General features: G+C 36.6%; 1 protein-coding gene across 1 annotated transcript in view; it reads left to right on the top strand.

Moving 5' to 3' along the window:
• The window catches only part of LOC124594338 (calcineurin-binding protein cabin-1-like), a 244,964-nt gene that overhangs the window by 89,907 nt on the left and 142,230 nt on the right, over positions 1-12,827 (top strand). The window contains exons 12-14 of the mRNA XM_047132739.1: positions 2,566-2,737; positions 3,472-3,596; positions 5,214-5,403. Of these exons, the coding sequence (XP_046988695.1) occupies positions 2,566-2,737; positions 3,472-3,596; positions 5,214-5,403 (487 nt within the window). The remainder of the gene's footprint in view (positions 1-2,565; positions 2,738-3,471; positions 3,597-5,213; positions 5,404-12,827) is intronic.

Raw genomic sequence — 12,827 nt, 5'->3', positions numbered from 1 at the left:
AACAATGAATTACCTCCTTGTCTCAGTAGCATTGTAAAAATGCTAAAGAAGTCAACAGATGTGATTTGCACAATTTTTCCAGCAGTCCCACACTGCTCATCACGTCCTCACCATAGAGGAAAATTTTGTGTCTTTGAAGCCTTTCGTAGCGTCATATTCTAATAAAATCTTCAGTTTTCAAGCTGTGTCAATTTAAATAAAATTCTCAAGCTTTCGATGGCTAGCTCCGCCATTGTTGTCAGTAGTAAAACTACTGGCTGCCAGGGCTGGAACTGTTTCCCACTTGTATACCTACAATTACGGCCCCTGGCACCAGTCAAAGAGGGCCAAAACAACGCATGCACAGAAAGTGAGTTGAGCAGCTCATAGCAGCTCAAGCCTGTCAGTATTTTGTGACTGTTTTCGAGGTGATGCTCATATGGCCGATTTGTTGAGCTCCCTTCGCTTAATATGTATCTTGTGTTCGGTACAATGCTCTGCAACTGTGCAAATTGTCTGGCCCGTATAGATGCCACCACACTTGCAAGGGACCCCATACACACCAGGCACAGGGTGTAACATATATCGTATCTTGGAAGAAGGCCGGAACACTGGTCTCAATCCATGTCTCTGCAGTACATGTCCTAACTTGTTGCTCGTTGCCCCGAGTGTGGCAGGAAAGCCGCTGGCTTGGCTTCCTCTGCCGATTCACGAGGCGTCCTTCTTCAGTGACAACTGAAAGTAATTTCTCTTTTGCTGCAGGCGTTCTTCCTAAACATGTGCCTCAAGTGCTGCAATTCAGAATGTAGGCGGTCGTCGTCAGAAAGAAATTTGGCTCTGTGCATTAACATGTTCAGGACAGCTTTCTTGTGTACAGGTTGGTGAAAACTACCAGTGTTCAAATATCAATCAGTGTGTATCGGTTTCTTGCACGCTGAATGACCTAGCCAGGCTCCTACCTTCCACCCAACTAAAACATCTAAGAATGGTTGCTTGCCATCTTGATGGTAAATTTAATGTTGGGATGGACACCATTCATTCCACAAACTGCTCTCAGTACTCTCTGATTGGTGCCAGCAGCTGTAGACATAGGTTTATAAGTGAGAAATAGTGCCAGCTCTGGCAGTCAGTAGTTTTGCACCTGATGACGATTGCGGAGCTAGCCACCAAAAGATTGAGAGTTTTATTAGAATTGATGCAGCTTGAAAACTGAGAAGATTTTATTCAGTAGGAGTGCTTAATGAATCATGACTTGAACACTTTGTGATGGCTTTGATTATGTAAATGATTATGTGATATGCAGCTGCATTTGGGAGTGTTTTTTTCTTTCTTTTTTTTTCCGCTGACTTACATGGTTACTGGTGATGCCGCAGGTTGGAAGAACTGTCATTACTCATTACTAATTCCTTTGAGTGAATGTGGTAGAGTGCTTCGAGAGCAAATGTTTTAAAGATGGTCGTTAAAAGAAGCTGTGGTCAAATCTTCAGCCACCCATAAAAATTTAGATTTTCCCCTGTTTCCTCTATATAATGTTTATATAGTCAAGGTTTTTCCCATTGTTTGCCAGTTAGATGCATGCAATATGACAATAAGTCTTTGGTTTTATTGTAACTAAATTGGCGAAGAAGGATTATACGGGACAAATTTTATTTTTTATATGATGCTTTTGATTTTGTTTTATCTTAGAGTTGATCTGCCTCCATGTGCTGTGGTATGCTTGTTTTGCTATGCCTGTGTTGAGAAAACAATGATCAGAAAATTTCAGATTTTGCATATCATTGCTTTACCTTGTTTGAATGGAATGTTTATTATAGCATTTATGAACAAGAAAATTGTTGAACCGCAATGTATACAATAAAAATGGATAGCTTTCAAACTAATGTTTCAAAGTGTAGTTGGTTCATAATCTGAATTTTCTGTAGCCTAGCCTTCTTTAGGAGCTACCCATATCTCCTTTCTTTGTTTCATTGTCTCTAGATACTGAATGAGAAAATAGTTTTCCCTCTCTTATTTTTGGAGCCACTACAATTTGTAAATAAATCGCTGTTATGAAATCAAAGTAAATAGATTTTTCTTGAACAAGTTAATCACATTTGTTGAAGATTGCCTCTAAGTTGCATATATTTGATCGACATGTTAATCCTGCATGGTTAGATATTAACTGTGTGCAAGACTATTCTAAAAGTATATAACACAATGGATAAAAACATAAAATAATATTTTTATTTATTTTCTTTGGTGGTTTTCCAAGGCCCCTTCTGCTATTACCACTGACATTTTCTTCACTGACCCACCCATCATATATGTGATCCACTTTTAATATTAAGTTCTTTGAGAAATCACTATAAATATTTACTAACTAACTATGCTCGCTCTGCAGTGAGGGTATGCGGCAAAAGTAGAACTGGTTTTTAGAAACACGTTTTTCTAGTAGCACAGGTTCAACTTTCTCCTTGCTCACTGCTACTTATCCTCATGTTGTTAATTTACTGTTTGTGTCAGCATTCACTGAAATGCCTTGAAGTTAATTCTGTATATCCTTTTTGCATTTTTTTTATTTTTTATTTTTTTTTCACTTTTGTATAGCGCTGAGAAGTCACTCACAGCAGAAGGGCTTGGACAACTGACATTCCTGTCAATTCATGAGGATTTGTTTGGTTCTGGATACATGACATATGTTATGCGTATACTATGGATGAAAGCTCATCTGTATCTACATCTGGGAAATGTTGATATGGCAATACAGTCACTTGATACTGTAAGTATACAGCCAGGAAATTGATTTTGTGAATCATCGTGTAAATTCCAAAAGTTTTTGTTTGTTAAATGTGTATTTGTACTCACACCAGCATTTCTGAAAACTACAACACTGAAATATATTCATGTGACTGATATGAACTTTTTTCCATTGATTAGATACATTACTGTAAATAAATGATAGGAGTTGTGAAAGAGAACATAATGTGACTTTGCAAATTCAGTATGGGCTGATGTTCCTACAAGTTGCAGTTGCAACCTAAACGTGATTGTATAAAACAGCAATACAGTCCTCCTGTTGGAGAGATTTGAAGTGGAACTCTTCCAAAAAACACTATATTTTGCTGCTCTGCACTTCAGTGATGGTGTTCACCTGTTCATGAGTGTCTTTGATGTCAGTGGTTTCTGAGCAAAGGAAGGCAGTGCAATGGCCACCAGCCCAGTGTGCAGTAGAGAACATGCCACCCTGTGAGATCCAGTACCTGCTTATCATTGGATACATCCCTCTTCTGTGTACTGGTTCCACATTCACAGCACTGTTGTAGCAAGGTGCAATGTACAAGTCAGAATGATCACTTATTCTGTGCCATTCAAACTTGCTTGTGTTTTGATACTGCCCTCTTCACTTTCATATTTTTACTTAGTTTGATGTTTCTTCACCAAGTGAACTTGTTGTAAAACTGATTTTCTGTTTATACAGTGTTAGACATATAAATAAATAATTTCTGATTTCAGTTGTTATGTCATGTGGAGGGACTATCAGAAGAAGAACAGAAACAAAAAGTTTTGTTGCCAAACTGTCAACATCACAATGTCATTGCAAAAGATGGAGTGAGCAAATTGCTCACAACTCTTATCAGGTACAGTTTATGAAGAGTAAAAGTGGTGTTCCCAATGTTTAGCAATTACAGTCCTTAACATGGATTGTGATAAATTTGAAATTATCTCCACATATAAAATTTAGTTGTTTAAAGTTGACATTCTCAAACTCGTTTTTGAATTCAAAGCATTTTCTCAGGAATAATTCAAAATAACTTTGGTGTAAGATTTCGTACCAATAATGTTTTTCTGGTTGTGGAATTTTTAATAATTGAAATCTATTATTATTCATTACTTGACCACTGATTATCAAAAAAAGTATCTAGGATACATAGTGTATTGAATACATTGATTTTTGTAAATACAAATACCTTTATCCTCATGTTGTAACTGTATGGAATGTGAAATGTTGAACCATACGATCTGGTTTATGAGGTGGATGCACTTATGGGTGTGTCTCCATTAAGTGACAATTTGTCTTCGTAACAGTGTTTTGTAGGAGAAAATCATATTTACAATAATTCTGAGGGTCAAATATGAATGTTAATAATACTTGAAGTGGAAGAAGAGGCCAAAATGGAAACAACTGGAGTAAGGCTGACACTGTCATATTAGAAAACACTTCAGTGCTATGCACTCTTCCTGTATTCTTTCTTTTGCCTTACCATTGGCAGTGTGCATAATGAAGGGAAGCATAAAATGTGAGAACACATTGTAATCTATCAATTGACCTCAAAGTTTCGTGTTGTATTTTATGTTGGTTGATGACTGCAGAACTATCAATTAAAATTAATTATCATAAAACAGATCTTTCAAATTATAAAGTTGTTTTGTGTTCAGTGTGCTGTGAAAAATCGGTGACACACCCCACTGAAACAACCAAGCAAATCAAACGTCACTGAGCATTGCTTCAAATATAATTGTGAAATGAATTATAATGAGACCGGTATCTTAGTTCAAATTCCATATTTCTGGGACAGCATAATTAAGGAGTCTATCACACTAAAGATGCAGAAAATAATATAAAGAGGGATGGAGATTTCAGTTTAAGCAAGACTTGTGGTGCAGCACTCGATTTATTAGGATCTCACCAGCCATCACATCAACCAGATCTGGAAAATGCTGAGAGAATTTGCATTTTGCAGAATATCAGTAAGAGCTTTGAAAACCAAAAGAACATCAAAAAGCATAGTGGGGATTGGGAATAGAACTTTGGTATAAGTGGTGGTGAGAGTCCCACTGTATTTCAGTCTGGTTGGAGTCCAGGCAGTGAGTACACACAACAGCAAAACTCACACCACCTGTAGAAGACAACTAGATTGGTCATTAAATATTGTGCATAAAATGGAAACATTAACTTGGCAGAACACCCAGAAGCAGACAGGTGGCCGACCACCTTACTTGTGTAGCCAATTGTTTATGTGTCTTCCTTTTCCCAACAATAGTTAATAAAATTCTTTTATTATTTAATGTTTTTCATTAAATTTCTTGCTTAACTATTACTGTAAGGGAAAAATCTTGTTAATATTCTGCTTTTCTTTCTTAAACTCATCTCAATGTAGCTCTCTATTTAAGATTTATTCAAAACAGATTTCTTCCTGCAGCATTATACGAAATATTGGTATAAATCAGTGCTCTCACATTTATTTCCCATTTAGGAATCAGAGCCTTGGAGAAGTTCAGCGATTGTATGATGAACAACATTTTGAACAGTTAACAGAAATCCTACAAGAAACATTTCGTTATCAGCAACCCAGTAATGCTGTTGGTAGCCCTGAGAATTGCCCAGATCGTGCTACACAATTAGCAATGCTTATGGATGCACTGTGGCAGCTTAAAAAGTATCAGGTAAGTGTAACTACCTTGTGAAATTGCATACTATTACAAATAAATATAAACTTGTACCTTCAATCAAAAAAAGAAATTTATTTAAAGAAATAAGTTTTCTACATTATTTTGTGTTCTGCGATATTTTGAATGTGTAGCCATTCTCAAGCAACTGCACAGACATAACAAAAAAACATAATTTGAATAAAAATTACAAAGGGTAAGGTTATTTAAAGAGTCATTATACAGTTCATAAGATAACAAATTGAATAATAAATAATTTGACTAATAAATCGAGATTCTAAGGCTGTACATCAAATGGTATGAAATGATTAACAGAAATATCTCTGGCCAACCAACTTACTAGTGTGCCAACAGATTGTTACAAAGTTAGCTGAAATATCTCCTGATAACTGTGCAGTGGTCAGTCACAAACAATGCATCTAATGGTCGTAGCACATTCGAACACTTCCCACAGTGTCTTATGACATTGATGGACCACAAGTGAAGAAGAGAAAGAAAAGAAAGAAAATAACTCTCAGCTTACGTCTTGTTCTTAGCATAGTTCTGCTTTTTTGGGTGGGGGGTGGGGGGAGGGTAGAATTACCCATAAAACTAATAGAAAACTCCAGCAGACCAGGCTTTCATCATGTTAGCTTCAGTAGGTTTATGCTGAAAAAAAAGTTAGAATTATCTTTCATCTTTTGGCGCATCAAGAAGAAATGTGTATAGTCATCACTTATAGTTGAGTTAATTCGCCAGTGACTAATTGCAACTGGGTCAATGATCTCAAAAAAGGTAAATGGATTTCTGCTCCGCGTAAGAACGAAAATATTTTTGAATTGTAAAACATAGCAACCATAACAAAATTCCTCATTTACATGTACTATTCTGTTATTCACTACAAAACCTGTTAGACTTCTAATAATTAGGTTTTTGTTATTTACAATGTTTACTGATACATAATTGTGGATTCAGTCAATGTAATAAATCATTACAATATTGTTGCAAATGATTTTGTTCATCCGTACACATCTTACCCTGTAGCAGGCCTAGAAAAAAAGGGAGAGCTAGTTACAAGATGTCTTCTGTTATAAAGTAATTTTCACAGATCTTGTTTTATCCAAATATTGAGTACCTGTTGCTTGTATTGATCTTTCATCTCTGGGATTTTCAATCCCTTTTAAACTATGTGGCTGTCACCTGTCTGTGTTACGCACCTTGCATCTGGCATCAGAAAAACATAGTGGCTGGTTCCTGACAGACCACTAGAATGCACCTTCTTCTGCTTCTTTAAAGATGAAAGTGTCAATATGTGATAAGAAAATGAAAACATGCACAAGAAACATGAAATATAGAGTGTGATACCAACTGAGTAGGTTGTAACCTTAAAAGAGCAAGCATTGGTTATAGTCACCAGAATAAAAAGAGTGCTTACAATGCTTAACCAGTTACCCACAGGTGTTTTAGGTTACAGTCCTATAATTTCATGGAGAGTCCATGGTTGGCCTATAAGTATAGGTTGAGCTGTTTACTGCTCAAATTACACAGTTGGCAATAGTTGAGAACTAATAATGTTGAATACAGGTGTTTTCAATATAACAGAACGCTGAATATAAGAAACAGAAATTATTTTTTGTTTGTATAATTTAGAAAATAAAATCTTGTCATAGGATTTCCACACTTTCTCATACAAACTTGCCATCTGGTCCCCACCTCCTCTCTTTCTCCTTTGCCTCCTCTTTTTCTTCCTCTCAAAGACATCAGTGTTATCATAGCTAAAAGGTAAATTGTAAGAGGTAGTCAAATGAATCAGCATAAATATTTTGTATCCAAACAGTGTAATTTTGTTTCCAAAACAATCATCATGAGAGTTTAGGCATATATCCTTCCTGCTCACCAAATACATTATACCTTGCTAATACAATTTCTGGCTACTGTATGTGCTATTGGTTCATTGTCTTAATCGTGTCTCTTTCTGTCAAAGTGCCCTCTTACATAATCCGTTAGTCTGCAGCAATTTTGAAAGTCAATTAGTGACAAGTTGACACTTTATGGTTGTACCTAAGTGATGTGTGGCTGTGTTGGAGAACAAGCTCTTTCATATGGAATTCAGAAAAACTTATACTGGGAGGTAGAATTCAGATGGCCCCTGTGGTTTGGTTTGGCAGGCACTTAGGTTCGAGTCAGACTGTAGAATATGCTCAAGTTCTTAATTGCACTATTCACTGCATTTCTCTTCTTATTAATCCATATTTATGTCTTAATCCTGTAATCTCTTGACTGAAGCTCACACATTGCTTACAAGTGTAGCTACTATCACTGACTGCCTACTTTCTGACACCTCCACCTTCATCTTTGTGTCTCCTCTTCCTCACACTGTTGGATCCCTCTCAACCGTTGGTCGGAATGACCTCCCCTCTCCTTTCTAATCTTCCCCAGTTTGCCATCTTTTTTCCCAGAGGCAGGAACTAGCAGTTCCAAAAAGCTGGATAGTTTCGTTATTCATGCGTGTGTCTGTCGACAGTAGGAATGGGCTAAACAGTGACTTCTTGATATCACTGATTTCTGTGAATGCTACTTTATGGTAACTGCAGCTTTTAGTTGTGCTCTGTCACAGTTTAAAATCACAACTTGTATTCCTCCACACTGTGCCAACAATAAAACGTGATTTCATTGACTTCTGCAAGTTCTGCGATTTATCACCGAAAATGATACACTGTCATCAGTTGCAAACAACAACTGAAAGGTGCTGGAAAGTGTGTGTGCTATCTGGTACATCTAACCAGGTGAACTGTGTCAATGCAACAGAATGATATGTTCTTACTTGTGAAGTGTGCAGACAGTATGTCATAGAAGTTGTTATATGGTTTTAAACAGATGATAAATAAATCTGAATGGACTGTGACTGAATAATGAATTGAAGTTTGTGTTGGGGAGGGCACTCGGCTTAGGTAGTTCGTGCAGCAATGTTGACCATTGTGCTGTGGTAGTGTAATGATTAGCATTTCTGCCTAGCAAGCAAAAAGATCCAGGTTCGAGTCCCCGCTGCAGCAGAAATTTTAATTCATTTCGTCTGCTTCGATCATTATCATAAATAAAAATTGCATTCTCTGCTTGCTAAAGCCACCCCACACCCCTAAATTTTCTGCCAAGTTATTATTGATAAAGACTTGGTTATGTGTTTTAAGGTTGATGGTATGCAAGTGAAGGAGTTAAAAGCTGACGTCGAAAATAGTTTAAGTGCAATATTTGAATACACACAAAAGTTTACCTGCATGTTATAGTGTTCAGAAAATAGCTAAGTTATGTAGTGGACACCCCTTACATATTTCATAGTTTATGTATGAAATATACACATCAAAATAGTTGTCAAAACCTTGTACCTTACTTTATATGCGTTTTCTGAATTTACCATGTGGTTTGAATTTTTATGGTGAAAATCTTTCAACTTTTCTATCTAACCTAGACTTAGGGCTATGCTATTGATTAGTCCAAATAACTTTTCCGTGTTGGAGATCACGGTCATGTAGAATATTTGAAAGGATGTCATATTTGCCATAGACTGCAGAGATTATTTTATTTCACAGTTGCAATTTCAGCCTTAGGCCATTATCGTGCAGTACCGAAAAAGCTAAGAAATATAATAAATATAAATTGCATGAACATGCCATGTATATAGTAGTATATTCCAAGAATGGCAAAAATAACATATCACTTATATTTTGCTTCAACACCTGTCAAATTAAAAAAAAAAAAACAACTTATAAAACAAGGGTTATAAATGCCCTCAACGTTTTCTATTATGTCGGATCTTTTTTGTACATGATAACAAAGGAGAATCCTGTACATCCCACACAATTTATCTTTTATTTTATTTTTTGAGTGTATCCTGTCTTGTGTAATATATTTCAGCAGTTCCTCATAATATTGTGTAATTACTTTTTACACCTTTCTCGGTAACATTCTAAGCACTATAAAATTGTATGATTACATATGCATGCTTTTCTTTTGAATAATTATATTGCATTTTTGCATTTCACATATTAGATTTTGGAAAAAGAGAGAGAGAGAGAGAGAGAGAGAAGACATATCCTGTGTTTACTAGGGAGAACACTGTAAAAGACAATTCTCATTATGTCTCTTTTAAATTCGTGAACATTTTGTGCCTTCTGTGTTCTTTCATCACAAGCAATGTATACGAATGCAAATTGATGTGAAAGATCAGTGTTGAAATGCTTGTATGGGCACCCAAGCCACTGTAAGTCCATTATGAGAGATAATATACACATTTCGAAGCCACTCTGTTATAAAAAATCATCCTGTCCAATACTTTTGTACTGTATGACCGTATCATTACAATGGACCGGAAGTGTAGTATCTAATTTTGGCTGAATTTGCATATATTTTTTTTTGCAAAATTCCTGCTTATTTTTGTTAAAATTTGCATGTATTTTGTGAATTTTTTTTTCTTTGTAGATGATCAGACGGACAAATTTAAAAGGCTGTCACCTTACATGAGTGAAGATAAACAAATTATTGGTTCTTTGAAATTGCCTGTTAAAAAAAGTGCTCATTGGGAACTTTTTGACTGGAATGTTTGCTTTTGGAAAAACTTTTCAACACCTTTTTCTTCCTATATGCCTTTTGTTTTCTTCATTTGGCTGTTAGTTAAGCATTCAAAAATGATTGTTCTGTTGAAAAGCAGCAGCCTTTTCCCAACAATTAAGTGAATGTGTCTGTGATATAAGATGTTTCTGGACATTATTTGTCTTTTCCCATCCAATATGAAGATTTAAAAAATCTGCAGAGTACTAATTCCAACCTTTTGTGGGCTACCACCCATGCTTGACAACACTACAGATAGAACTGATGAGGCACTTAGAGTAGAAGTAGTACTGAATGTACAACAAGTAGACTTTAATGTTAGGGAAATTTCAGCGCCATTGAAAAAAGTTACAGATTTTATTTTCCAGTTGCCATAGTGCAGACAGCGGGTGCTGTAGGCTTTAGTTACAGATGGCTGTGAGTGTAAACAGACTAGAATTTTGACTGCCATAGGGGAAGGAGCAGTGTGGGGAAATAAACCCCGCCTCCATTTTGTTGGGCAGTAGCCTACAGCAGAACTGACACATTGTCGCAGGGATCGTCTATCTCTTCTGATGTTGTAACAGTCATAATCGAAATCCGTGATGGACCAGAATTAGTTGCCTCACTTATTTCAAAATAAGAAAAGAAAATAGCGAGCAACACACACCACAAAGCATTTCGTAATGGTTATGCGCAATTGCTTGTTGAAGTAAACAGAGTATTGTTAATAATGTAGTCCAGGCTCCACCTTTGGCAGTGTTCGATGCAACTGCAGTTCAAAACATCCATCACCTAATTTGCCACATTAAAACTGCCCACATTATCCTATCTTTTGAGCTTTTGTTAACAAACAAAACATACATGTTTCTGTCTTACAAAATGTTAGGTCCCAAGGCTGAGTGCTACGTTGCATTCACCATGTATATCTTAAACAGACCATTCAACTGTCCACAGTTGGCATGGCACCGGATCACTGATTGCATTGATACAACATTATGTTACTACACTCTAATTCTGCAAGTAGGTTCTTGCGCACATTATCTTTCCAAATTGGGTTTCACCAGATGATGTACAATGCCAGTAACTGCTCACATTTTCAATGTTGTATACAGAAAATAAAGCTATTTCAAACTATCCCTGATGAATAACTCATCTGGGTGCAATTCACTATGAAACAGTGTCTATTAAGTAATCTCGCATTTCCGCATTTTGAGGCAGAATTCGCATCTATATCGCATTTATTGCAAAATGCAATTTTTTTCTGGTCCCTAATTATTATATAGAAAGATGTATTTTTTCCAGGAAATGTAAAATGACGTGATACTATGCCTACAGTTGTTCTTGCTGGAATGTGCTGTTTCTGAAAATAGCAGAGAAAAGATGACTTACAAATGTATTTTCGCCAACTGCCTCAGTTTACATATAAAAAGGGTGTATGAACATCAGTTTATTGTGATTTGGGTCCGCCTCGATAGCTGAGTGATCAGCGTGTTGGAATGCCATTGCAAGGGGCCAAGGTTTGACTCGCGACGGAGTTGGAGATTTTTCTCTGCTCAGGAACTGGGTGTTGTGTTGTCTTCATCACCACCTCATCCCCATCGACACACAACACGCCGACGAGGCATCAACTCAAAAGACTTGCACGAGGCGATCTGTCTACCCTATGGGAGGCCCTAGCCACGTGAAATTTCTCGTAGAGCAGATTAGCTTCGTAGATAAGTTGTTTGACCATAATAAGGTAACACTCCCATAGCATGAGACAGAGGTTCTTAGAACAAAGCACGAATGTCGGTCAACAGATGGCACTACATTGAATGAATGTTAAATGCTAATTTTAGTTGCTACTTGTGGCTTCTAGTTGCAACATGTCATTGACATCACAACCAAACCCTATAGTATGAAACACATTTCTTAGAAAGAAGGAAGAGCTTCAGCAACAGATGGCACATGGCATTGAATGTTAAATGCTACTCTTAGCTGCTACCTGAAACTTCTAGTTATGACTGAAATTGCTGGCAAATACAAGAAAGTAGGTGTTGTGAGTACTGTGACTTCTAAATCTCTGCAATTTGTAACAGATACACAATTTCTTGCCCACCTCTATATGCAGTGCTGCAATTCCACCTCCTTGAGGGCAGTACTGACCAGCAATTCTATCTCCTTCTATTTTTACAGTTTTTGCATGATATATATATATATATATACACACACACAATAAATTGGTGATTCTTTATTGATGATTCTGTAGGTGCTCAAGTGACTAGCAACACTCCCCGCTCTCTCGCTCCACGTTTTCAGAAACTAAAATAGAGACTGTACGTGTGTTCATGATCCTTTGTAACTCTTACAGTAAGATATTTCTCTATTGAACCCAATATAAAATGAGCATGAAAGATTTGACAGGAGAATGAAAGCTGGACACGGTCTACTGAGAGGAAAGAAAACAGTGTCTGGCTAGTGAGAAGTAAGAAAAAGTATCAGTTGTTAGAAATAACTGTGTACAATAAAGACTGAGAAGAAATATTGTTAACGAACATGCTAAGAGAAATTGTTGGTATAGCATAAGCAGAGTATAACTTGCAGGTGGAGAAAATTACAGTTTATTTTAATTTTGAGGTCTTCCGCTGTTCAATCTTTCTCTCACATTCTTTCTGCCATGCCTCATCTTGATTTCTCTGCCTGTCTTGCTTTTCTCTTTCCCGTTAAATGTTGACCTTGAATTTTGACACTGCCCCATTTTTTAACCATTTTTCTCTCTCCAAATGTGTCATTACTTTTGTTCTTCGGCTGCATAGGGAACCAATTATTATTATTATTATTGTGGTAATGAGTGGTGCTGTTCAATATCCGCCAGT

The sequence above is a fragment of the Schistocerca americana genome, chromosome 1, assembly GCF_021461395.2.
Source record: "Schistocerca americana isolate TAMUIC-IGC-003095 chromosome 1, iqSchAmer2.1, whole genome shotgun sequence".
Taxonomy (NCBI): domain Eukaryota; kingdom Metazoa; phylum Arthropoda; class Insecta; order Orthoptera; family Acrididae; genus Schistocerca; species Schistocerca americana.
This window is presented reverse-complemented; position numbering and strand designations above follow the sequence as displayed.